The following is a 26,290-nucleotide window of genomic DNA, read 5'->3' on the forward strand; positions in this document are numbered from 1 at the left end:
TCTCCCTTCACAGCTACAGAATTCCAAAGTTGGGCATAGGATTGCGGCTTCAGCATAGATTATGCATCAGTCGCACATCCAAAAGCCAACAGACAGGTAGAAAGGGCTAATGGACTCATACTAGCCGGATTAAAACCAAGATTGTATGAAGAACTAGTGGACTATGGATCCAAATGGATTGAAGAATTACCCAAAGTAGTATGGGGGCTACGAACTCAAATAAGCAGAGCCACCAGATACTCACCTTTCTTCCTAGTTTATGGATCAGAAGTCATACTACCTGCCGACTTGATCTAGACGTCACCAAGGATAGAACAATATGACGAAGGAGAAGCAGAACACAGCCAAAGATTAGAACTCGATAGTACAGAAGAAGTTAGAGTAAACGCTACCCTTCAATTAGCCAGATACCTCCAAGGTTTAAGACGCCACTACAACAAGAATACCTAGCCTCGATCACTCCAAATCGGAGACCTAGTACTAAGAAGAATACAAAAAACTGACCGATGCCATAAACTACTCAGTCCATGGAAAGGTCCTTTTATTGTCACAAAAGTCACCGGACCAGGCACGTACAAGTTGATAACTGAAGATGGAAAAGAAGTCAACAATACATGGCACATTAGCCAACTAAGAAGATTATACGCATGAAAACAACTCAAGGAAGAATATATATACAAACCACAAGAGATCAACGTTCATGATCAATAAAGATGGTGTTCCTCGACAACATATGTCTTATTATGGCTTATCAATAAAGATGGTGTTCCTCGACAACATATGTCTTATTATGGCTTATCAATAAAGATGGTGTTCCTCGACAACATGTCTTATTATGGCTTATCAACGTTCATGATCAATAAAGATGGTTTTTCTCGACAACATATGTCTCATTATGGCTTTCCTGAGTTGTTTTCACTAAACATACCGGCCGAGAGCAAAAGAGCTGAAAAGATGCTTGAGCCTGCCGATGAGGGTAGCTAATAAGCTAACACCAGAACCAAAAAAACAAAATGGCTGAAATTATGCCTGAGCATACCGACCGAGAGCAAAAGAGCTGAAAAGATGCTTGAGCCCACCGATGAGGGTAGCTAATAAGCTAACACTCGAACCAAAAAGCAAAATGGCTAAAATTATGCCTGAGCATACCGGCCAAGAGCAAAAGAGCTGAAAAGATGCTTGAGCCCACCGATGAGGGTAGCTAATAAGCTAACACCCAAACCAAAAAGCAAAATGGCTGAAATTATGCCTGAGCATACCGACCGAGAGCAAAAGAGCTGAAAAGATGCTTGAGCCCGTTGATGAGGGTAGCTAATAAGCTAACACCCGAACCAAAAAGCAAAATGGCTGAAATTATGCCTGAGCATACCGGCCGAGAGCAAAAGAGCTAAAAAGATGCTTGAGCCCACCGATGAGGGTAGCTAATAAGCTAACACCTAAACTAAAAAGTAAAATGACTAAAATTATGCCTAAGCATACCGGCCGAGAGCAAAAGAGCTGAAAAGATGCTTGAGCCCGCTGATGAGGGTAGCTAATAAGCTAACACCCGAACCAAAAAGCAAAATGGCTGAAATTATGCCTGAGCATACTGGTCGAGAGCAAAAGAGCTGAAAAGATGCTTGAGCCCGCCGATGAGGGTAGCTAATAAGCTAACACCTGAACCAAAAAGCAAAATGGCTGAAATTATGCCTGAGCATACCGGCCGAGAGCAAAAGAGCTAAAAAGATGCTTGAGCCCGTCGATGAGGGTAGCTAATAAGCTAACACCCGAACTAAAAAGCAAAATGGCTAAAATTATGCCTAAGCATACTAGCCGAGAGCAAAAGAGCTGAAAAGATGCTTGAGCCCGCCGATGAGGGTAGCTAATAATCTAACACCCGAACCAAAAAGCAAAATGGCTAAAATTATGCCTGAGCATACCGGCTGAGAGCAAAAAATCTAAAAAGATGCTTGAGCCTGCCGATGAGGGTAGCTGATAAGCCAACACCCAAACCAATCCTAACATGTTTTTACAACCAGGGAAAGAGCCAGATGCTGGCCACATCTCGAGTTAAGAAGCTAAAAAAGAAGAAGCTGAAGAAACTTAAGATCCTCGGTCCTAAGTCTTTTTAGTACTAACAAGAACAGAAAGTTTCCCAAGACAATGATCTACATATACCAAGTTGTTTACATGGCGCAGACGAAAGCTAGACAAGCACTCAGCAAATCAAGAAAATTTGTCAAGACAACGATCTACATATACCGAGTTGTTTACACGGCGCAGACGAAAGCCATACAAGCACTCGACAAATCAAACGACTACTCGAAAAAAATTCTGATCACTTGGACAACTCATTTAAAGAATAAACAAGGCGAAGACATCTAGGCAAAGAAGACATCAACAAAAAATAAAGAATCTTCATTCAAAAAGAAGTATAATATCCTATTATAGAGGCTGGAGTACAAAGGTCAATTACATCAAGCATCGTCATCAGGAGAAGAAATATCAATATTAAGATTATCCATAATCCTCCTGGCTAAATCTTTGACCTCGGTCCATGCACCTCCCCGCGCCACGTCCCCATCGTGGCCGCGCTGTAAGGAAAATGGACCCTACGCCCATTTACTTTGGATTTTGGTGCTTGATGACCAACACAACCAAATTGAACAAATGAATTTGCAAGTGATTGTTTTATAGTTCAATGGGATGCAAGACGTGACTTAGACAAAGGTGATGTGATCATCCAATGATCAACACCTCAAGCAAGACCTTAGGAGCACAAGAGAAGACCCAAGATATCAAGCAAAGTCCAAGCATGAAGATAGGAACCAAGCCGCACGCAAGATCGAGAAGAAATGAGCTCACAGTAGCGACCGGACGCTGATGAAAAGTGACCAGACGCTTCGATCAGAGGCTCAACAACAGCAGCAGCGACCGGACGCTAGACCGGACGCTGGCAGCAAACTGACCGGACGTAGGACAGCAGCGTCCAATCAAGTATAGAGAGGTTCTAGAGTGGCAAACTTGCGACCGAACATGTCCGGTGGCAAGTGACCGGACGCTGGTAGCGTCTGATTAGTTGTTCGCGGCTCCAACAGTAGGGATGACCCGATGTGTCCGATCAGGATGACTCCAGCGTCCGGTCAGTAGCAGAAAAGCGAGATTTCGTCCCCAAGGGCTACTTTCTCAGTGGGACTTATAAATACAACCCCCAATCGGCTAAATGAGGTGTGTGGAGCTGAGGAAACATACCAAGGGTGTTGATACACCATTTTAGTGATCTCCACTTGCATAGTGCTTAGTGATTCATCAGGTGATTAGCGTAGGTGCTTTGCGAAGTGCTTAGGTTGATTAGACCACCGCTTATGCACTTGCTCTAGGTTTAGGCCTAGTGTTTAGTGAGGTTTGCATACCTCTTACCACTCGGTGCTTGCGAGCACCATTGTTGTACATTGGAGGGGCTTGTAGTCTTGCAAGATCACACCAACCGTGCTTGTGGTGTGGCCGCCACCATGTACCGGAGGGAACAAGGCCCACGGCGTTTCGGACAGAAGCTTGATAGTGAAGATGGTGGGGAGCATCCAAGAGAGGCTTGCCAGAAGGCACGTCAGAGACCCACTTGCGCATGGGGAAGGCCCGAGGCTATCTATGGAGTTACCCAACCGAGAGCTTGGCCCTTGCGAGGGGCTCCAATGAGGACTAGGGAAAAGCTTGTGCGCTTCTCGATACCTCGGTAAAAATACCGGAGTCATCGACGGGAGTTTGCATATCTCTACCTTGCTCTTTAGCTTCCGCATTTACATTGATTGTATTACTCCTTTTGTGGTAGAGATAGCAACACATTAGCAAAACCGTAGTTGCACCTTTAGATAGTTTTATCTTTTGCATAGGTTTTGCTAAGGTTAGAAAAAGATGCCATAGTTTAGAAGTAGATTTTTAAGTTGCCTAATTCACCCCCCTCTTAGGCGTCACGGTCCCCTTCAATTGGTATCAGAGCCGGTTGGCTAAATTTAGACCTTTGGCTTAACCGCCGTTGAGCCGACGCCATTTAGAGTGGTTGGGATGGATACCTCTAGGCCTCCGCACTTTGATGGCACTAACTTCCCTTATTATAAGGCTAGAATGGCTTGCCACCTTGAGGTGGTTGATTTGGGTGTATGGAGAGTCACTCGTGATAGGATGAAACCCATCAAGAATCCCAAAATACCCACAAAGAGTGATGAAAAAGAAATGCATTTCAGTGCTAGAGCTAAGAATTGCTTGTTTGAATCATTTAGCATTGATGTGTTTAACCAAGTATTCACTTTAAATACGGCACATGAAATTTGGTTAAAACTCCAAGAGCTCCATGATGGCACAAGTAATGTTCGTGAGCAAAAACATTGTCTAGCTAAACAAAATTATGATTCCTTTAAAATGAATGATGATGAGCTTGTTCGTTATATCTATTCATGTTTGAATCTAATTATCAATGAGCTCCATTCAATAGGATTAATAAAGCTAGATGATGTGGACATCGTGAGGAAGATCATCTCCATGCTACCACAAAAGAAATATGCAAGCATCATCACCATCCTTCACAATATGGAGGACTTGAGCACCATGACCCCAGGCATAGTCATCGGCAAGTTAGTGGCATTTGAAATGTCATGTAAGATGGGTCAAGAAGAAGCTTCTTCATCAAGCAAAGGCAAAGCTCTCGCAAGTAGCAAGAAAAAGAAGATGATGGGCAAGCAAGTTGAGACAAGCTCAAGCTCAAGCTCCTCAAGTGAAGATGAAGAAGAAGATGAGGACGATGATGATGATGATGAAGATTCAAGTGATGATCAATCTTCCTCCTCCACCTCTGACTTTGATGAAGAATCAATCAAATTAATCAACAAGGTAGAGAAGATGATCCAAAGGCTCAATGTCAAGGGTGTGCCCATCCAAATTCAAGATCTCATTTTCACAAATCAAAGAAATGAACAAAGAAAGAGAGGATGCTATGGTTGCGGCGAGTTGGGGCACTTTGTGGAAGTTTGTCCAAACAAGCCCACACCCAAGACAAAGAAGAAGGCATGCAAGAACCAAGCCCTCACCTCAATAAGATCATGGGATGATTCTTCAAGTGAAGAAGAACACCGTCACAAGAGGCGAGGCCGCAAGCACTCATCATCAAGCTCTTCTCGTGTGTGCCTTATGGCACAAGGTAACAAAAGCTCATCATCTAGTGAGAGTGATAGTGATGATGATATGCCTTCTTATGATGAAATTGTGCAACAAAATCTTAAATATGCTAAAGTTTGCACTAGTCAACAAAAGAAGCTAAAAAATTTAAAAGAAAAGCTAGATAGTTCACAAGAAGCATACAAAACTTTGCTTGAACAATATGAGAACTTTGCTAATCTCAATGTTGAACTATCTACTAAAATTGAGCAACTTAAGGCTAGTGCAACAATAAATGAATGCACAATAAATAATGAGCAACTTGTAAAGAAAAATGAAAAATTAAAAAGAAAAGTTAGCTAGCTCACAAGATGCTTATAAAAGTTTGCTTGCAAAAATGGAAACCATGAGCAAACATTGTGATGAGCTAACTAATAAAGTTGCTAATCTTGAAGCCATTAGTACAACCCCCACCAAGGCATCTAAAATAAAAAGTTTTATCTTTAACATGTCTAAAAAGGATGCCTCTACTTCTTGTAATGATCTATGTTTAGACTCACCTTTGTGCAATCAAGTTTGTGTTGAGAAAGTTGTTGTAGATACATACACACAAGAGGTTGCAAAGGAGAATGAGCAACTTAAGCAAGAAGTAGCTCGCCTCACCAAGGACTTGATTCAAGTGAAAGGCAAGGTAAAGCAGACCTAACTTCATCAAGATAACACCGTCAAGGGAGTGAAGAAGCTTGATGAAGGACAAACCGTGGTATGTTACGTGTGCCACAAGGAAGGTCACAAGTCCTATGAGTGCAAGGTGAAGAATGGGGGAGAAGCAAAGAAGAAAGAGAAGAAGCAAACAAGCAAGCTCTCCAACACCTACACCAACAAGGTGGACAAGAAGGCCTCCACACCTTATCTCTTGAAGAAAAAGAAAAATGACAAGGTGGTGGCCATCAAGGTGAACAAGCAAGCCAACAATGGGGTCAAACACTTTTGGGTGCCAAAGGAGATCATTTCCAACATGAAGAGCACCAAGAAGGTTTGGATCCCGAAAGGGCAGTGAGAAGTCCAATGGACTTTGGGGAATTCGGAGACTTGGCAAAGTTTGGATGCATTTCATGGGGTGCATCATGATGGACAAAGACATTGCCAAGTGGGTTAGTGAATACTATGGACCCAAATTCCCCTTCCCATGTTAGGTAACTAGACTCAATTTACTTCAATTAGTATTAGATTTAAATTTTCCTACAATTGGTATTTTTTAGCATCTAGTTACTCTTCATGCCTAGGTTTGCATTTGAATTCTTATATCTTTTGTCATGCATACACTAGGTATATCTTATGGTAGGCTTGCTCGGTTTCATGCTTAACCCTTAGAGCAAACCTACATGGTTTAAAATTAGGAGCACGGCACATAGCTTGTCCTTCAATTGTTCATCCAATATGTGCCAAAGTCCAAATTGTAGATGTTTTCTCTCAAATATCATCTTTGAAAATGATTCTCAGATTCATGAGATGTCATCTTTCAAGTGGTATTATTGATTCTAAAATCAATGTGCATGATTTCTACAAGTATCCCACACTTGTGTGCACAAATTTAGGGGGAGGTTACACTACAAGTTGGATGCTCTGACACTAACACCTTTTCAAGCTTATCATGTGTGTAGTAGTCTCATTGCAAGGAAAATGGAGTCCCCGGAGCTAAGTATCATACTTCAACTATCCACCACCTATTGCAAGTGGTAGAAATTAAATTGGTTTCCACATGTGGTATTTCTAAACCGATATCATTATGTTGATTTCATTTTAATATTTATATGCTTTCTCCATGCATTATATAGATTAAATTCCCTTGAGCAAAAATTTGCCAATTATGCATAAGCTCTGTCTTCTACCATATGTATGCATATATTTAGGGGGAGCTTAATCTATATAATGTGAGAGTCAAATTTTGTGACCTATTCCACTCTATATACAAAGGATCACAAAGTTTGACCCTCCCTTATGCTACTAATGTCTTTCTTTTTGGTGTTTGATTCCAAAGGGGGAGAATTTAGAGGACCAAAAGCAAACATTAATTTGTAGTAATGGTCCGAGAAAGGGACGATGGTGGATTATAGATTAGATTATGGAATGGGGAGAATTTATAGGAAGCAAGGCTTAAATCCATAAAGCAAGGCTTAAATCCATAATACCACATGGGGACATTTGCAAGTGCAAGATAAGTTTTTATATAGTCTTACAAGTAGTATCTTTTAGCATCATATAATCTTGCCCCTTGCATTGCATCCTAGCAAGCAGGTAGTTTTTTAATTTCAAAATTTTATTATTTGCTTGCTTTGGTTGTGTTGTCATCAATCACCAAAAAGGGGGAGATTGTAAGGAAAATGGACCCTAGGCCCATTTACTTTAGATTTTGGTGCTTGATGACCAACACAACCAAATTGGACTAATGAATTTGCAAGTGATTGTTTTATAGTTTAATAGGATGCAAGATGTGACTTGGATAATGGCGATGTGATCATCCGATGATCAACACCTCAAGCAAGACCTTAGGAGCACAAGAGAAGACCCAAGATATCAAGCAAAGTCCAAGCATGAAGATAGGAACCAAGCCGCACGCAAGATCGAGAAGAAACGAGCTCATAGCAGTGACCGGACGCTGGACCAGACGCTGATGAAAAGCGACCGGACGCTCCGATCAGAGGCTTGGCAACAGCAACAGCGACTGGACGCTAGCGGCAAACCGACCGGACGTAGGACAGCAGCATTCGATCGAGTATAGAGAGGTTCTAGAGCGGCGAACTTGTGACTAGACGCGTCCAGTGGCAAGTGACCGGACGCTGGCAGTGTCCGATCAGTTGTTCATAGCTCCAACGGTTGGGATGACCGGACACATCCGATCAGGACGACTCCAGCGTCCGGTTAGTAGCAGAAAAGCGGGATTTCATCCCCAATGGCTACTTTCTCAGTGGGGCTTATAAATACAACCCCCAACCGGCCAAATGAGGTGTGTGGAGCTAAGAAAACATACCAAGGGTGTTGATACACTATTTTAGTGATCTCCACTTGCATAGTACTTAGTGATTCATCAGGTGATTAGCGTAGGTGCTTTTGCGAAGTGCTTAGGTTGATTAGACCACTACTTATGCGCTTGCTCTAGGTTTAGGCCTAGTGTTTAGTGAGGTTTGCATACCTCTTACCACTCGGTGCTTGCAAGCACCATTGTTGTACATCGGAGGGGCTTGTAGTCTTGCGAGATCACACCAACCGCGCTTGTGGTGTGGCCGCCACCGTGTACCAGAGGGAACAAGGCCCGCGGCATTTCGGTCGGAAGCTTGATAGTGAAGACGGTGGAGAGCATCCGGGAGAGGCTTGCTGGAAGGCACATTGGAGACCTACTTGTGCGTAGGGAAGGCCCGAGGCTATCCACAGAGTTACCCGACCGAGAGCTTGGCCCTTGCGAGGGATTCCTTGTGAGGGGCTCCAACGAGGACTAGGGGGAAGCTTGTGCGCTTCTCGATACCTTGGTAAAAATACCGGAGTCATCGATGGGAGTTTGCATATCTCTACCTTGCTCTTTAGCTTCCGCATTTACATTGATTGTATTACTCCTTTTTTGTGGTAGAGATAGCAACACATTAGCAAAACCGTAGTTGCACCTTTAGATAGTTTTATCTTTTGCATAGGTTTTGCTAAGGTTAGAAAAAGAGGCCATAGTTCAGAAGTAGATTTTTAAGTTGCCTAATTCACCCCCCCCCCTCTTAGACGTCACGGTCCCCTTCACGCGCCACTGCCCCGGACCAGTTTCCTGTGCATCTCGCCGGTGGGCTTTTCGCCGTCGCTGTGTCCTTCCCAGCCGAGATTGACCGCTGGCCGGTGCTCCTCTGCTTCTCTGTTCGTAGAAGAAGAGAAGGTAAAAAAAGGTGAAAAGAAACTAATACAGGGTTCTAGGTGTAAAATACATGACTCAAATGAATAGTGCTTGTGGATCCTGGGTTGAATAGAGAAAAGCGTGGGGTTCTTTCGACAAAATGCACATCGTGCCTGTGGGCTCGTTCGCGTTGGGCCAGCCTGCCGCCGTCGCCCCTACGCCACGCGTGGGCCGTCGCTGGGCCGCTCGCGCTCGTCCCCGCGTTGGGCCGCTGCCTGCATGTCTGGGCCACCCGCACCCGTGACTGCGCGTCCGGTCTGTCACCACCGCGCTAGGCCGCTCATGCCCACGCGCATGCCCCGCCTGTCTGGGCTACCTTGGTCGCTGAACCAGGCTGAGCTGGGCCGCTTCGGGCCCAAGGAGCTTTTGTTTTCTTTTTCGGTGTTTTGTAATTTTAATAATCGGTTGAATGCTTGGAAATTCATAGAAAAATCATAAAAATGCCAAACTAGTTTTGTTGAGTTTCTAAAATCATGATCTATCAAATAGTGTATTTTGTTCGCTTAGATTCGGTATGTTTTTAGGGTTGCTCTAATTATTTTAACATGCTTAATATTGTTAAAAGGTGAACTTGTAGGAATTTTCGTGAGAAATCAGTGATAGTGTTGACTCTGAAAATTTTACAGTAAATTACTAATATTATTAGCTACTCACTGTAATTTTTATAGATTTAGAATAATTAGTTTGCTATATAGATAATGATGCCCTATTTCGAATAATGATTAAATCGATAGAATAGAATAAAGAAACACCTTGGGATTGTATAACTAAAACATTTGTTGGGAAATAATGCCTTATTCGACAACATGGATACATAGCCTAAGTACGGTCATCGTTAGAACTAGCTCGTTAGCTTGAGTGGCATAAATCGTATTTTACGAGTCACGATTTCAGTCGATTAATTACGTCTTTGCATTGCTTCGCATTGCATATCATAATAGGGACGTCGATGGATCGTGGAGTCATCGGGAGTTGCTGGAGAAATGATGCTTTTGTAGATCGTGTTGCCATGATGGAAAACTAACTTCTGATTAAATCTTACCCAGGCAAGCCCCGGTGCATAACCCCTACTTTTCTGCACTTTAAATTATATTTATGCATTAAGTTTTAAGGAGTTGAATGAAACCCACTTGCATATCCTATGAGTCTTACTAGTATGACAGGATCATGTAGAGTGCTATGCTATAGGACTCCAATAGAAGTTGAGTGATTGCCTGTCACTCATGAGAGATGGGAAATATATTACTGTATTATTATCACTTGGAATATATAAAATGGTGGAAAGGAAAATGGAGACCGGGCAGGAACATGGTTTGGGTATTGGTGGGTGTAAGAGATTGTGTCCTACGACCAACGGGGCATAGCTTGGTTACACTATTTTTCCTGTCTGTGTTAGTTAAGGATCAGCCGTTGCATTGGACGATAGGCAAGTCACAGATTTATTATCCTAAGCACATACTCTGGTATGGACGCAGGGAAGACTTGTTACTCTCATGTTATGAGTTTCGGCTATTTCTGGACCGACTGTCAGGGTGGTTTTTGGGTATTGGAGGTCCTTGCACCGCACTGAGTCCAGGACTCAGGGGTGGAGGCTTGGAGTCCCAGTTTGGACGAGAACCTAGACCTCGTGATAAGAGGGTAGTGGCTTGGTCCTGCTTGTGCCAGGGGTATAAGCGGGGCATGTGTTTTCGGGGTACCTAGCTGGGGGGCATTGATTAGCGAATCGCCGGTATTCCGATACAACTTGTCTAAACTCTAGCATCGTAGTAAGAACCGGAAGATGAAAGATGGTAAAAGGAAATATGATTGCTTACCACCTGCTTGAAAGTAGCACATGTGCTTACATAGAATGGTTAGTTAATAAACTAATGCGACCGCTAATAAAAATTGAATATAAGGACGCACGCTTAGTAATGCTTCCTGCAAATGCAATAAACCCACCAGCCAGATAGCCTTGCATATCCTTGGAGTCTTTTTTTCTTTCCTCCTGTTGGGTAAGTCTTGCTGAGTACAACTGAGTACTCAGGGTTTTATTTCCCCCTGTTGCAGGTGACCGATGGATGCTAAAGCTGACTCTTGTGTGTGGATTCTTCCTGGTAGGCTCAGAAAGGATTCCATTACACTGCAATCATAGTCTTTATTTATAACTCTCACTAAATGTTTTATAAATAGAAGTTTTATAATCTATTGTTAGTGTTTATATATCAATATTTCATCATATCATGAATAGATATTTATTCCTGCTGTAATTCTAATCACCTATTTATATTTCCGCTGTTAAATTAAAGTGTTCATAACTCTGATAACATGATTATATTCCACTATTATAAACAATAAATATTATACTCTGATGTTACATAAAAAGTGATGTAAGAAATGGCTAATAATGATGTAAGCTTTATTCTCTCATTTGTGATCTTGATGGAAAAATGTGGATTTTTGGGTTCTCCCTCGGGGTGTGCCCGATAGAATGGCGTAATTTGGTGCCCTCTCTTGAGTACTTAGTTTCTAATGGAAGACAAGTACTCCTAGGAGGCATTAGATTAGGCGGTTCTGCCACAGAGTGCCTCCGGATTTTCAATGTAGTTGTTCGGCAGGTCGTAACCAGTCATACAATATCCCTGTTTTCACCCATAACATGAGAAAACAAGCGAGTTAGCCTACATAAACAATTCCTACCTTACATGCATATTATCATGAACATGTCCTACTAGATTCTTTAATCAATATGCCTTCTCCGGCAATGGTGCCAGAAATGCTTATTGGTATTTTTTAACGTCACTACTAAGTACGGGGTTTGAATCCATCCTCAGCAATGGCGCCCAAAATACCTTGTTGGTACTTCTTAGCAACATAACTAATGTATAGCCATGCTACTAAGAAATAGCCTAGATAGTTCCTTAACCATTTTAGATATTTATCCGCAAGCGCACGGAGCTATCATTGTAGCATTTCACCCGGAAGTATTTAGGGTATCGTTATTTATGTTTTCCTAAAGGAAGGCATTTGATTAAGAGTCTAGTATGGATATAAACATGAACAATAATGCTTGCAAGTACACCAATGCTTATAACAGGGTAAGAATAGTAATTCTAAGATAGTGGACACACACTTGGCATTCCTTAAAGGATAAAATAGAAAGAGAAAGGATAAAAGAATAATTCTAAGTCGAGCAGGTATTGGTCTAGTGTAGTCATACAAAGATTAGTTGATAATCATATAAATTACATAATTAGTTTTAGGGCTAAGTGTGAAGCAGGTCGGGAGGCCACCAAGTACTGGTCTGCCAACAACCTCGTATGACAATTTAGACTCCTACACCCTAAACGAACGTGGAAGATTACGAAGGACGGACAGGGCTATCAGCTACCGCCTACCCCTCAACTGGAGAGAAGGACAATGCATTCACCTGTCTCTCCATATCCAAGCACCACGCTTGCGTATACAGAAACTACCCAACTCCCCTCGAGTCCCCGACCCTACGGATCGACAGGTAAAGAACTTGGGCACACCTGACGGCATGATGAACCGTCACCTCAACTTAGCTCTAATTCTAATTATATAAGTTATATGATTGTTTAAGCATAAAGTTAAGTGTGCTATTCTCATGACAAATAAACTCTACACTAGTTCATATATCAAGATCATAACATAATAACTATACTCTAGTTCATAAGTATGACTATAATAAAGTGAAGACATGACTTTGGATGAACCCATATTGATATTCATACCAAGAATTTCTTCTTCCAAGGAGCCAAGCCCTCCAAGATGGCTTTGCTTTGCTCTAATACAACTAAAAGGTAAAACTAAAGAGAGTAGAGAGTGAGGTGTTGCTCAATGTGGTGTGTCTTTAGAGAGGGGGTACCCCTCTACTTATATAGGAGCATAGGCGGTGCTACGAGCTATAATTGGCATGAGGATCGGCTCCCACTGCCTTAGCATGGCTCCATGCCACCGCCACAGCAAGGAGGGGCTGAGCAGCGCCGGCAAGGGGTCAGGCGTCCCTAGGGGTTGACCGCCCCTTGACCGTGGTCTCTCGCCACCGCCTTCGCCTGGTAGGCCGTGGGCTGGACCAGGATTGCTTCCCCGTGGGGTTTTGCCCCATTTGAATTAATTTGGTGGCCGTCTTCCTTGTTCCTTTGCGCAAATCAGCATCGGAAAGCGCCTTTCAGTGAATTATTCCATGTATTTGTGTTTGTGACCTGTAAAATAATGTTCTCCAAATATATGTGGAACTTGATTAATAGTAAATGCATATGTGATTAAGATTGCTAATTTCTCCTCTCTTTTTTACTTATTTGGCGGTCGGATTTGGTCTATAGAGACCGCCAACATGCGTGCGCGCTGCTATGACGCCACAAGACAAGGAGGCGGTCGCGCCATTGTCAGTGAGCGCGCGCGGGCTCCGGCGCCACCGCCGGGCTTGCGTGTAGGTGGGCCACCGCACCACTACTGCACTATAGCCAAGCGAGCGTGTGGCCGACCAAGTCGTGCCCCCGCTGCCAGCAGGTGACCATAGACGAAGAAGACAACAGAGAGAGGGGGAGGGAGAACATGTGGAAGGCTGACGAGTGGGCCCCATGTGTCTGTGGATGTGAGAGAGAAAGATGAAGGGGGCAATCTTGTCCATATGGATAATGGGACCGCTCCATATGCCTGACAGTGGGCCTAAAATCGTCTCCAGACATATATAATGACGTATTTCTAACATCTTCATAGTTCCAATGGCACTGGCATAGTTTTTTGAATAATAATGGTGTGTTTCAAAAACGGTGAAATTATAATGACATAAATCCAATTAATTAACCCTTTTTTAGGCAAACAGAGTGTGTGAGAGTTTTTTTAGGGTTACGTGGGTGGACCGGTAGAGGCATCCTAGGCCAGCTGTTTGTCAATTTCTGGGGCTGGCAGTGTTGTAGCCGCAGCTAAATAAAAGCCCATTCAGCGGCTATCTCGAGCTAAACGTAGCTATTAGCGTCTAGGATTAGGGGTGTTTAGATTCATGGACTAAAGTTTAGGAAGTGTCGTATTGGGTGTTCGGATGCTAATAAAAAATAAATTACAGAATCCGTTAGTAATTCGCGAGATGAATTTATTAAGCCTGATTAATCCGTCATTAGCATATGTTACTGTAGCGCCACATTGTCACATCATGGACTAGTGAGGCTTAAAAAATTTGTCTCGCAAAACAGTCTTAATCTGTGTATTTAGTTTAGTAAATAGTCTATATTTAATGCTCCATGTATGTGTCCAAACATCCGATGGGACAACGACTAAAGTTTAGGAGGTGAAAATAAACACCCCTACTTAGTGCTAAAAGTTCGTTCTCCTGGCTGTTGTCTTCTCCGGCAGCTATCTCTAGTTATAGTTGTAGATTTAAAATCTTTGCTTATAGATAGCACCTATTTTGGTTGAGTAAACTGATCTTATAGTTTTCTCCTTTTTCTTAACACTAGATAAATATTACTTAGGTAACATTATAAAATTTCAACATCTAAATTAGGAGAAAAACGTATGACTATATCAGTTACCAATATGAATAATCTGCTAAACGACTACAATCACTAACCAGGGAGATCAAGTTGTGTACAAACCAAAGACGAAAAATACACGGATTGGATTCCTCGCATCTAGGCCGATCGTCAGCCTGAGTGCCTGCTGCTGGCCCTGATGTTGGTGATCAGTCCAGGCCTGCTTGAGTTCAGGCGGACAAAGAAACGCGATATGGGAGGATGGGAGTACGGAACCACGGAAGCCTTGCCTGCTTGAGCTTTTGTCGGCTGAGGCATTGGGAACTTGCATATCAGGGTTTGGGCGTCTGCCATGGGTGCCAGCCAAACCGCCCTGCTGTTGCTGAGGAAAGAGCCGCAGGAGAAAGGAGGCAACTGTGCTGCAACTGCTGCTGCCAAAATTCTCTCACAGTTTATTCAATACTGATACACAGCGGCGTCCGGACGGACGCACGGACCCGACCCACCCATGCCGCACGCCGCCTTATCCTTTCCTCGACCGCTCACTCCCGCAGCGCTCGTGCCTCTCCCATCCTATGCCGTGCCCGCGCCCAACTCACTGCCGTCCCGCCCGCGCCGCGCTCCAGGTCTGCTAGCGCCCCGGACGGACGCCGCGCCCGCCCACACTCCCTCCCTCCCCCCTCCGCGACCTCCATTGCTACCCCACACCCCAGCGACCCCGCTCCCGCTCCCCCACCAGAGACGAGGACAACGGCGGCGCCTCCGACGAGGTAGGTCGGTCGTCCTCTGGATCTGAGCTCTCCTCCTCTAGATTTGAGCCCTCCTTCTCTTCCTCCTCCTCCTCTAGATCTAAGAGACGCGGCGGTGGCTAGGGTTCCGACGAGCTCTAGGATCCTATTCCCTCCTCCCTCCGATGAACTTGAAGGTGACGGGCCTGGGCTAGAGCAGACTGCACCTCGAACCCAACCCCTTGCTATTTGTATGCCTTGCTGTTTTCTCCGTGTTGTAAGGGAATTTTTGGAATGTTGCAACAGGTGATTTTTAAATGTTACAAATAGGTGATTCATGTGTTGCAGAAAGGGAGTTCTAATGTTGGGATTGTATTTTTTTTCCCCTAATATTGCAACTTGTGAGTTTTAACTTTTTTCTAAGTGTTGTGACAAGCGATTTTAATCGTTAAAATTACCTTTTTCATATATTACAACACTGAAAGATGATTTGAGATGTTTCCATTCCCATGTTTAATGGTTGATTTTGCGATGTTGTAGTACTAGTGTTTGAGATGTTGCAGCACATATTTCTGATGTTGCAGTACATAATTTTTTACGTTACGGCACATAATTTTCGACGTTGCACTGCGCTACATAGTTTAGATAATTTGCGATGTTGTACTTAGTGTTTCGTGCTCGTTAGGACAGGGGCGCGGTGGGGGGCAACAGGGCGCGGTGGAAAATGAGGACAGGGCGCGGTGGGGAATGAGAGCCAATTCTATTTAATTTTATGTGACGGGGCAGGCGAGTTTGCGAACCGGAGCGGTGTCCGGACGTATCTCACGCGCCTGAAGAAAAACCGCAATTTATTGTGCAAGCAGCAGCAGCTGGCTGTAAAAGAGCTTAAGCGAGCAGGGTGGTACTGGGCTTAGCTAACCGTTACTCTATATTTGGGGCGAGCGTTTATTTAGCTCTTCCGCAGCCCATCGCGTTGCTCTGCACTTTTTTCTTATCGATATCTATCCGCTGTTCCATGTCCAGTTGTCCACCCATCTCCATCATTCATTAAAAAAAACACATCTCCATCATTCTGCATCCGATTGGCGCCTTCCATGGCCACCGCCACCCTGGGCGCTCCTCTTTTCTTCCTCTCCTCACGGCCGGCGCCAGCGCAGGCCCGGACGGCGAGGAGGAGGACAACGAGGCTCTTCCTTCGCCCCGCTTGCGCCTACGCTCTGCAAGAGGGCCAGTCCCGCCGCTTCCACCGCCTGCCGTGCGGCCTCGACCTCGAGGTCATCGCGCAGTGCCCGCCGGCGGCGGAAGAGCGCACGCCCCTGGTGTTCGTGCACGGGAGCTTCCACGCGGCCTGGTGCTGGGCTGAGCACTGGCTTCCCTTCTTCTCGCGGGCCGGGTTCCCCTGCTACGCCCTCAGCCTCCGCGCGCAGGTAAAATGACGAAATGCATCACTAGGTTGTGTTTTTCATCCCTCAGAAAAACTGGTTGCGTTACTCATAATTCAGTAGTAAAATGCAGCAGCTACAAATCCCTGGCTCTGGATTAGTCTATGTGTGCAGCATTTTATCTGAATATTTGAATCCTCTTGCATTGGTCGGTGCATCGTTCATGTGACATTTCAGTTGACCTGTTGCATCGCCCAGTTGCCAGTATCTGTTTGTAGACCATGTGACATTAGCAGCTTCGGTGACAACCTTTGCAGGGTGAAAGCAGTGTTCCACAGGAGGCAGTGGCAGGCACTCTTGAGGTAATTAGTTTTATGCTTCAGTGGACTGTTTCAAATCGTCTCAACTGTTCTACATTTCCGTTACTTGATGCTGTTCTGTCAATTAATTCTTATTGCTGGTCCAGTACTCATTAATGTGTGACAAATGTATACTGGGGTGTAACTTTGAATGCAACATATTGCTCCCTCCATTCTAAATTATAAGACGTTTTAGCTTTTGTAGATATGTAGTTTTTGCTATGGACTTAGATATACACATGTCTAGATATATAGCAAAAACAGTGTTTCTGAAAAAGCCAAAACGTCTTATAATTTGGAATTGAGGGAGTATTAAGTATGGTTCTAGGTTGTTCACCACTTTAAACTGACTTGTCCCGTTGTCATCATTTAGTGAACATTATAAATCTATGATTTGAAGAAATACAGTGAGAAATATCAAGCATATACTATGAACGAAGTTTCAAGCACCGTCACATACTAACTCACATGACAATTAACGTGTTTAAGCCAAAGATTGCACTATAATACTTATACTTCACTCTGTAGAGCTGGCCCACTTCATTGTCTCACTAGATTTACCCCCAGTATCTTATTGACTTGCAGTAGACACATACTGGTGATATTGCTGATTTCATCCAGAAGGAGCTCCCCTTGCCACCTGTACTAATTGGACATTCATTCGGAGGCTTGATTGTACAACAATATACATCATGCTTGCAAGGCATAATCCCTCAAAGATTTCTTTGCATGTTTAACATGTTTATGTTCCATCTTAACTGAATTAAGCTTAAAAGTTTCATCTGAATAGATCTGCTACTTCCAAAATCCCTTGCCAAATGGATTTCATGGCTTGGGGCCAAAACATCAAACTAATTGGAGATACTTTAGCATAGTGAGCAAATTTTGTCTTGAGATGATTAGTCATAAAGTCAAATGCAGAGGGAACAACTGATGCTATTTCCCAGAGGATCTTAAGTTTCTTATTTGCCTATTTTCACTGTTTTCACTCATGAGTTGAGTTGTTCTGTCTAATTGGTCATTTGTTATATTTCACACATGCTAAGTGAAACAGGAATCATGGTTGTTGACTGATACGCATAAATATTGATGTACTGTCTGCTTCTTAGATTGTATATACCAATTAGATACGAGAGCTTGAAACCCGGAGGTTATACAGTATGCTATAAAATATACACAAACTGTGCCTCTATAATTGTCTGCGGATGACAAACACAAGTTAAACAGGATAAATCCAAGATACTTCACCTGCATTTCTACAAATCCCTCTTCTATAATATCCCAAAGATGTGATTTGTTTTCATATGTGTTGCAATGTTAGGTTACCTACAAAACGTAATATGTAATGATCAAGTCTCCTGTTTCAAATTATTCAGTTGTATAGTTAGAAGAGTAAAAAATATATTTTATTCCTCATCAACTGATAAGTACATCCAAAATCTGTCTGATGTAACTTTTTTTTATTATTGGTTCAGCACTTCTGCATCCAAAGCTTTCTGGTGCTGTCCTTGTATGTTCTGTGCCTCCCTCAGGAAACAGGTCTTTCTCACATCCACTACTGCATATTTGCCATCTTTATTTGACTTTCGTCGTCATGCAACTCCTTTGTATCATTTATCTACAGTGGGTTGGTATGGCGTTACCTTTTGACTAAACCAATAGCTGCAGTCAAGGTAAATGGATCTGCATTATTACACTTTTTTGTTGAGATCTATCACTTGGTTGTGTTGGAATTCTGCTGAGCTAACCTCATTTTGCAGTTGTTTCGTCTAGTATAAATAAATTGTTCCAACTTTTATTCTGTTTTAGACCTAAAAATACCAGTTGATCTCCATTATAAATGAGAAATGCCTATTCTTTTACCATTCTACAAATAATCATATTCCTTTAATTTTCTCGAATTCTATCTTGAATTATTATTTAAATGTTCTGAATTATCCACCCTTATATTTTGGTCAATTTTGTTTCCTTTTTCCTCAGTATTTTACGTGTCCTTGTTGATAATTGTTTCTCTTCATAGACAACATATTACTACTGGCATCATTAAGGTCACCCACAAACTGAAGCGATTACATGATTTGATGTTTAATACACATGTACCGAACTAGAAATGAAGCCATAACATTTCTCTTCATACTTATCTTTGCAAGGTTTCTGTTAATATTCATGTATCTACTTAGTTATGTAGTTTATGAACATATCTAAAATCTTAATAAACTTTCTATCAGGTGACTCTCAGCTTGGCTGCAAAAGCATATGCAAATTCATTGTCGCTCTGTAAGGAAACATTTTTCTCAGCACAAATGGATGATGAACTTGTGTTAAGGTAATGAGATGTTTGGCAGTTCATTTTGCACTCTAATATATTCTTTCGAAAATGAGGTTATAGTCTTTAGCACCATGAACTTGGCACCTATGGTGTCATGTGGGGGCGCACATATTCCAGGCGCCGCAGGGCGCGAGACGCGCGTCGGGCCGCGGAACATGCGGCACGCACGGAGGACGGCAGCGACGACCAGGCCACCATCAGTGGCTAGGATCACCAGATAATTAGTTTCCTATTATTAGATAATTAGTTTCCTATTATTAGTCCCTTGTTTTAGGAGCAGTTAGCTCTCATTCGGTTGGGCCAAGGCCTACATATTTCCTGTAACCGCACATTGTTAAGGTTAAGCAAGATTGTTACCTCTAAGCCTTCTACCTCTCTCATCTACAAACAAGCCTGCGGCGGAGGGGCAAACCTCGCCGGAGAAGACAGACCGGGGCTACGAACTCCGTAGCCAAGGGCCAGCTACCCTAGGGCCGGAGGCCCTTGACAACCTGGTATCACGGTCTCGTCGATCCTCGCCTTCCGCATCCGCCGCAAACCCTAGCCCATCACCAGCCGCCGCCATCAGCCCTCCATCTTCGTCATCGACCTCTGTCGCATCGTGCGCCGCCACCATGGGGGATGATCTCAAGGCCTCCCTCGAGGCGCTGACCAAGTCCGTCGCCCTGATGCAGATGTCGATCGAGGCCAACGCCAAGGCCATCGCCGACCTGACCATCGCGGGTTCGTCCGCGTCCGGCGGCCGACCGGGATCTGGGGGCGAACACCACCAAGACCGGCCGCCCAAGCACTGGCGTCCCGAGTTCCCGCGCTACGACGGCAAGAGTGACCCGCTGGCCTTCCTCAACCAGTGCGAGTCCTTCATGCAGCAACGGATCATGCCGGAAGAACGGACATGGATGGCGTCCTACAACCTCCAGGAGGGGGCCCAACTCTGGTACATGCAAGTACAGGAGGACGAGGGGACGCCGCCATGGCCCCGTTTCAAAGAGCTTCTCAACCTCCGCTTCGGGCCACCGCTACGCTCGGCCCCCCTCTTCGAGCTCGTGTCTTGCCGGCGTACGGGCACGGTGGAGGACTACCAGGATCGCTTCCAAGCCCTCCTTCCCCGCGCGGGACACCTCGACGAAGCACAGCGCGTGCAATTGTTCACGGGCGGTCTTCTGCCGCCGCTCAGCCTCCAGGTGCAGAACCAAAACCCGCAATCGCTGGCGGCGGCCATGAGCCTCGCGCGCCAGATGGAACTCTTGGAGCAGTACTACACGTCCACGGCCAAGGCACCTGGCCAGGGAGTGCTGCCGACACCCGAGCCGCGCACTGCCACTCCGTCCACGCCCAAAACACCAGCACCCACCGCGTCGGTTGAGGGCCGCCCTGTCAGGCGCCTGAACCAAACGGAACAGGAGGAACGGCGCCGACTCGGACTGTGCTTCAACTGCGATGAGAAGTACAGTCGCGGGCATAACAAGGTTTGCAAACGTTTGTTCTTTGTGGACAGCGTGGTGGACGAGGACGAGGACACCACCGAGGACACGCCGGACACGGAAACACCGGTGTTCTCCCTTCACGTCGTGGCGGGTGTCGCCGTGGGCAACTCGATCCTGCTCTGGGTGCAACTAGGTGCGGCGTCTCTCGTCGCCTTGGTCGACACGGGTTCGACCCATAACTTCATCGGAGAGTCAGCCGCCGACCGCACGGGGCTGCCCGTCCAGCCGCGGCCACGTCTGACCGTCCAGCCGCGGCCACGTCTGACCGCCACGGTCGCCAACGGAGAAAAGGTGGCCTGCCCTGGAGTACTTCGCCACGTACCCGTCTTCATCGAGGGCATGACGTTCCACGTCGATCTGTACGTCATGCCGCTCGCAGGGTATGACATTGTCCTCGGTACCCAGTGGATGGCCAAGCTGGGGCGCATCGCCTGGGACGTCACCACGCGCACTATGGCATTCACGCATCGGGGGCGCGACATATGCTGGCAGGGCGTGGCCAACCCCGACGGGCCGGCGGTCCGCGCAGCGACCTCCGAGGGCTCCCTCCTCGACGGCCTCCTCGACTCCTTCAACGACGTCTTCGCCGAGCCCTCGGGTCTACCCCCTCAACGCGGCCGCGACCACGCCATCGTCCTCAAGCCTGGCACGTCGCCGGTGGCAGTCCGGCCGTACCGGGACCCGGCGGCCCACAAAGATGAGCTGGAGCGGCAGTGCGCCGCAATGATCGAGCAGGGCATTGTCCGCCGCAGCGACTCGTCCTTCTCCTCGCCGGTCCTCCTCATCAAGAAAGCGGACGGGTCGTGGCGATTCTGCGTCGACTACAGGGCGCTGAACGCGCTCACCGTCAAGGACGTGTTCCCCATCCCCGTCGTCGACGAGCTACTCGATGAGCTCCATGGGGCGCGCTTCTTCTCCAAGCCCGACTTGCGATCGGGTTATCACCAGGTGCGCATGCGGCCAGAGGACGTCCACAAGACGGCGTTCCGCACCCACGACGGACTCTACGAGTTCTTGGTCATGCCGTTCGGGCTGTGCAACGCCCCGGCGACATTCCAAGCACTCATGAATGATGTGCTTCGGTCATACCTTCGCCGTTTTGTCCTAGTCTTCTTTGATGATATTTTGATTTATAGCAAGACATGGGCAGACCACCTTCGCCACCTTCGCGTCGTCCTGTCGACCATGCGGCAGCACAGGCTCTTCATCAAGCGCACCAAGTGTGCCTTTGGCGTCGACTCCGTGGCATATTTGGGCCACATCATCTCCGCCGCAGGTGTCGCCATGGATCCGGCGAAGGTGCAGGCCATCCGCGACTGGCCTCGACCGCGCTCGGCGCGTGCGGTGCGCGGCTTCCTCGGCCTGGCGGGGTACTACTGCAAATTCGTCCACAACTACGGGTCCGTGGCCGCGCCCCTCACCGCCCTCCTGAAAAAGGAAGGGTTCGTCTGGACCGCGGCAACGACCGGTGGCATTCGACGCCCTCAAGGCCGCGGTCTCATCGGCACCGGTCCTCGCCATGCCAGACTTCACCAGGCCGTTCACCGTGGAATGCGACGCTTCCTCCCACGGCTTCGGCGCGGTCCTCATCCAAGACGGCCACCCCATCGCCTTCTTCAGCAGGCCCGTAGCGCCTCGCCACCGCGCCCTTGCCGCGTACGGGCGGGAACTCATCGGCCTGGTCCACGTCGTACGACACTGGAGGCCGTACCTTTGGGGTCGCCACTTCACCGTCAAGACTGACCATTATAGCCTCAAATATCTCCTGGACCAGCGGCTGGCGACCATCCCACAACACCATTGGGTGGGGAAGCTGCTCGGCTTCGACTTCAAGGTGTGGAGTACAAGCCCGGCGCGACGAACACCGTGGCGGACGCGCTGTCTCGCCGCGACACAGTCGATAACGCCACCGTCCTCACGTTGTCCGCTCCCCGGTTCGACTTCATCGAGCGCCTTCGCCAAGCACAAGGACACCGACCCCGCGCTGGCGGCCATCAAGGAGGAGATCAGCCCGGGCGCGCGCGGCGAGCCGTGGTCCACCACCGATGGCATGGTCGTGTTCGCCGGGCGCCTGTACATTCCCCCGGCTTCGCCACTGCTCCAAGAGATCCTGATGGCTGTCCATGAGGAGGGACATGAAGGCGTCCAGCGCACGCTTCACCGACTCCGCCGCGACTTTCACTTTCCTAATATGAAGCGAATCGTGCAGGACATTGTGCGGGCCTGTGGGGTGTGCCAGCGATACAAGGCTGAGCATCTGCACCCAGCCGGCCTCCTTCTTCCACTCCCGGTGCCGCAGGGTGTTTGGACGGACATCGCACTGGACTTCGTCGAAGCGCTCCCTCGTGTCCGCGGCAAGTCTGTCATCCTGACGGTGGTGGACAGGTTCAGCAAGTACAGCCACTTCATCCCCTTGGCACACCCATACTCCGCCGAATCCGTCGCTCACGTCTTCTTCGCCGAGATCGTTCGTCTACACGGCGTTCCACAGTCCATGGTGTCGGACCGCGACCCGGTCTTCACCTCCGCATTCTGGCGCGAGCTAATGCGCCTGGTGGGCACCAAGCTCCACATGACCTACCGCGTTCCACCCCCAGTCAGATGGGCAGTCGGAGGCCGCCAACCTGCGTCATCATCATGTACCTGCGGTGCCTGACTGGGGACCGGCCGCGCCAGTGGTTGCGGTGGCTTCCATGGGCGGAATTCATCTTCAACACCGCCTACCAGACCTCGCTGCGGGACACCCCGTTCCGGGTCGTCTATGGACGCGACCCCCCCTCCATTCGGTCATATGAACCGGGGGACACAAGGGTGGCCGCCGTCGCCAGGACCATGGAGGAGCGCGCGGAATTCTTGGAGGACATCTGCTATCGCCTCCAGCAAGCGCAGGCCACCCAGAAGAAGCACTACGACAGGTCGCACCGCGCCGTGTCCTATCAAGTCGGGGACTGGGTCCTCCTTCGTCTTCGTCAGCGAGCGCCGGCGTCCCTGCCGAGCACGGTCACCGGCAAGCTGAAGCCGCGGTACTTCGGCCCCTACCGCATCACGGAGATGATCAACGAGGTGGCTGTTCGTCTTGCTCTGCCGGCCCGCGCTCGCCTGCACGATGTCTTCCACATCGGCCTACTCAAGAAGTGGCATGGGCCGCCGCCAGACGCCCCACCTCCATTACCAAGCATGCACCACGGTGCGGTGGTCTGTGAGCCCGAGCGCGTCATCAAGTCTCGCTTGGCCCGCGGGGTGCGACAAGTACTGGTCCAATGGAAGGGGACCTCGGCGGCGTCGGCGACTTGGGAGGACATGGAGCCGTTCTTCGCCCACTACCCTGCGCTACAGCTCGAGGACGAGCTGCCTCTCGACGGAGGGGGAGATGTCATGTGGGGGCGCACATATTCCAGGCGCCGCAGGGCGCGAGACGCGCGTCGGGCCGCGGAACGTGCGGCACGCACGGAGGACGGCAGCGACGACCAGGCCACCATCAGTGGCTAGGATCACCAGATAATTAGTTTCCTATTATTAGATAATTAGTTTCCTATTATTAGTCCCTTGTTTTAGGAGCAGTTAGCTCTCATTCGGTTGGGCCAAGGCCAACATATTTCCTGTAACCGCACATTGTTAAGGTTAAGCAAGATTGTTACCTCTAAGCCTTCTACCTCTCTCATCTACAAACAAGCCTGCAGCGGAGGGGCAAACCCCGCCGGAGAAGACGGACCAGAGCTACGAACTCCGTAGCCAAGGGCCAGCTACCCTAGGGCCGGAGGCCCTTGACATATGGTACCTTGGATGCAACAGTACCTTCTGTTTCGTAGTCAGTGTGTGTGTGATTTATTCTGAATTGTGGTTATATCCTGCTTCCATGAGTCAATGACTCTTTGGACCATGCCACCTTTAATACCTATAGCTTTTTTTTGTGGACATCAATTCATGCTATTTTAGAGGAGTGGCCTATAGTAGTAGTGGCAATCCTAAGTGATAGTTGCAGTAGTAGTAGCCATCATAACTAGAGGGGTGTTCATAGTTTATTTTTGCATGAGGTGCTTCTCCTTCTGTTGTCATATTTCACCTTTGCTTCCACAAATCAATGATTTTATTATTTTTATGTATGAGAAATTGGACATGGAGAACTCATGGTGAACCTATTGTTTATGGATTGCATTCTCATTGTGTCTTCAGTCACAACATAACATACTGCATCACTGTCTTAAAGGTACCAAGCATTAATGAAGGAGAGCTCAAAATTGCCACTGTTTGACTTACGGAAGCTAAATGCATCATTGCCTGTACCTTCTGTGCCAGAAAGTACCACAGAAATTCTTGTCATGGGTGCAAGAAATGATTTCATTGTTGTGAGTGAACCTCCCCTCAGCTCTCTCCCTCCACAATAAATTTACAATGTAACTAACCCTTCTACTGACTTACCTGCAAGCATGGTGGTACACCTGCTCGACTGCTTTACTTTCCTGTATAGTGTACATAAGAAACAATTTGTTTCCTTCCATGTTAATCTGTTTATGTTCTGGAATTAGGATTCTGAAGGGCTTTATGAAACTTCAAGATTTTACGGAGTGCAACCAGTATGTGTGGAAGGTGTAGCTCATGACATGATGTTAGATTGCTCGTGGGATAAAGGAGCTGAAATAATCTTGACGTGGTTAGAGAAACTCACACCATGATTGGGATAATCTTGACGTGGTTTGACAATTTGGAGCCCTGGTTTTTCTTGATTTTCTTTTGGTGGACATCTGTTGGTAGGGACTTTCTAGGTTGTGCTTGGAAGTTGCTTCCAGTATTATTGTTTTGATTGAAACGAAGTCCAGATTATCATTTCATTGTTTTGTTAGTGTTAATGCCTAATAATGTTTAGTGAATACCATGGCTCTTATTCCCATGTTTTATGTGTGATAGCTCTTCCACAACAATAATGTATGTTTGCAAAACCAACATGTTTTTTAGCATAGATGTGCTTTTGCTCAAGCATAGAGCTTTCTTTCGGAAAAAGTAGAGTGGAAGCATTTGAAATGTTGACTGTTTCTTCTTTCTTTCATGAAGGAATTACTTGGATAATGTTTCTATCGAGAAGTCCCAATACGAAATATGGGTTTTTGTACTACAATCTGCATATGAATGGGGGCTTCTTTGGTTGGTTGCCACAGACTCTGGAATGTAGCTGCTATTTGGCATGATCTAGCATTAGTCAACTAAACAACTATGTGAAATTGTGGTCTGACTGAGCTTATGCATGGCAAGATTGGGACAAACCAAATATTCAGCTTATGGTTTTGTTTGGTGCTCCATAACTGATCGCTTGCATTAGAGGTTCGAGCAATGTTTTTTGTTCTCAGATACCCACTGTTACTTATTTGTTATACTGAAGTAGAAAACAAAACAGAACTGTACAAAACCAGACTTTTATAAAACTTTACAACGAACGTGTCAGCAGTGGCGGAACAAGGGGGGGGCTGGCAGGGGCCAT

The 26,290-nt window shown here is 46.6% G+C and overlaps 1 protein-coding gene across 3 annotated transcripts; it reads left to right on the forward strand.

Moving 5' to 3' along the window:
• The first annotated feature begins 16,273 nt into the window (after window positions 1–16,273).
• Window positions 16,274–26,064, forward strand: LOC136497874 (uncharacterized). 3 transcript variants are annotated; one of them, XM_066493753.1, is made up of 9 exons: window positions 16,274–16,687; window positions 16,960–17,004; window positions 17,590–17,704; window positions 18,477–18,540; window positions 18,626–18,674; window positions 19,230–19,327; window positions 25,025–25,163; window positions 25,344–25,468; window positions 25,867–26,064. In XM_066493753.1, exons 1-9 carry the CDS (start codon window positions 16,355–16,357, stop codon window positions 25,982–25,984), a joined length of 1,086 nt encoding a protein of 361 aa, XP_066349850.1. In that variant the 5' UTR covers window positions 16,274–16,354; the 3' UTR covers window positions 25,985–26,064. The 3 variants fall into 3 exon arrangements, 2 of the variants coding, with proteins under 2 accessions (XP_066349850.1, XP_066349851.1); XM_066493754.1 differs by lacking the exon at window positions 25,344–25,468 and having other exon boundaries at window positions 25,867–25,996; XR_010769457.1 differs by lacking the exons at window positions 16,274–16,687; window positions 16,960–17,004; window positions 17,590–17,704; ... (3 more) ...; window positions 25,344–25,468; window positions 25,867–26,064 and adding an exon at window positions 19,427–24,591 and having other exon boundaries at window positions 25,025–25,154.
• Window positions 26,065–26,290: the final 226 nt, after the last annotated feature.

The sequence above is a fragment of the Miscanthus floridulus genome, chromosome 12, assembly GCF_019320115.1.
Source record: "Miscanthus floridulus cultivar M001 chromosome 12, ASM1932011v1, whole genome shotgun sequence".
Classification (NCBI taxonomy): domain Eukaryota; kingdom Viridiplantae; phylum Streptophyta; class Magnoliopsida; order Poales; family Poaceae; genus Miscanthus; species Miscanthus floridulus.

Coding starts and splice junctions, on each gene's coding strand:
- LOC136497874 (XM_066493753.1), top strand. CDS start 16,355: ATGGCCACCGCCACCCTGGGCGCTCCTCTTTTCTTCCTCTCCTCACGG. Junction 16,688..16,959: donor CCCTCAGCCTCCGCGCGCAG/GTAAAATGACGA, acceptor CAACCTTTGCAG/GGTGAAAGCAGTGTTCCACA. Junction 25,164..25,343: donor CAAGAAATGATTTCATTGTT/GTGAGTGAACCT, acceptor TTCTGGAATTAG/GATTCTGAAGGGCTTTATGA.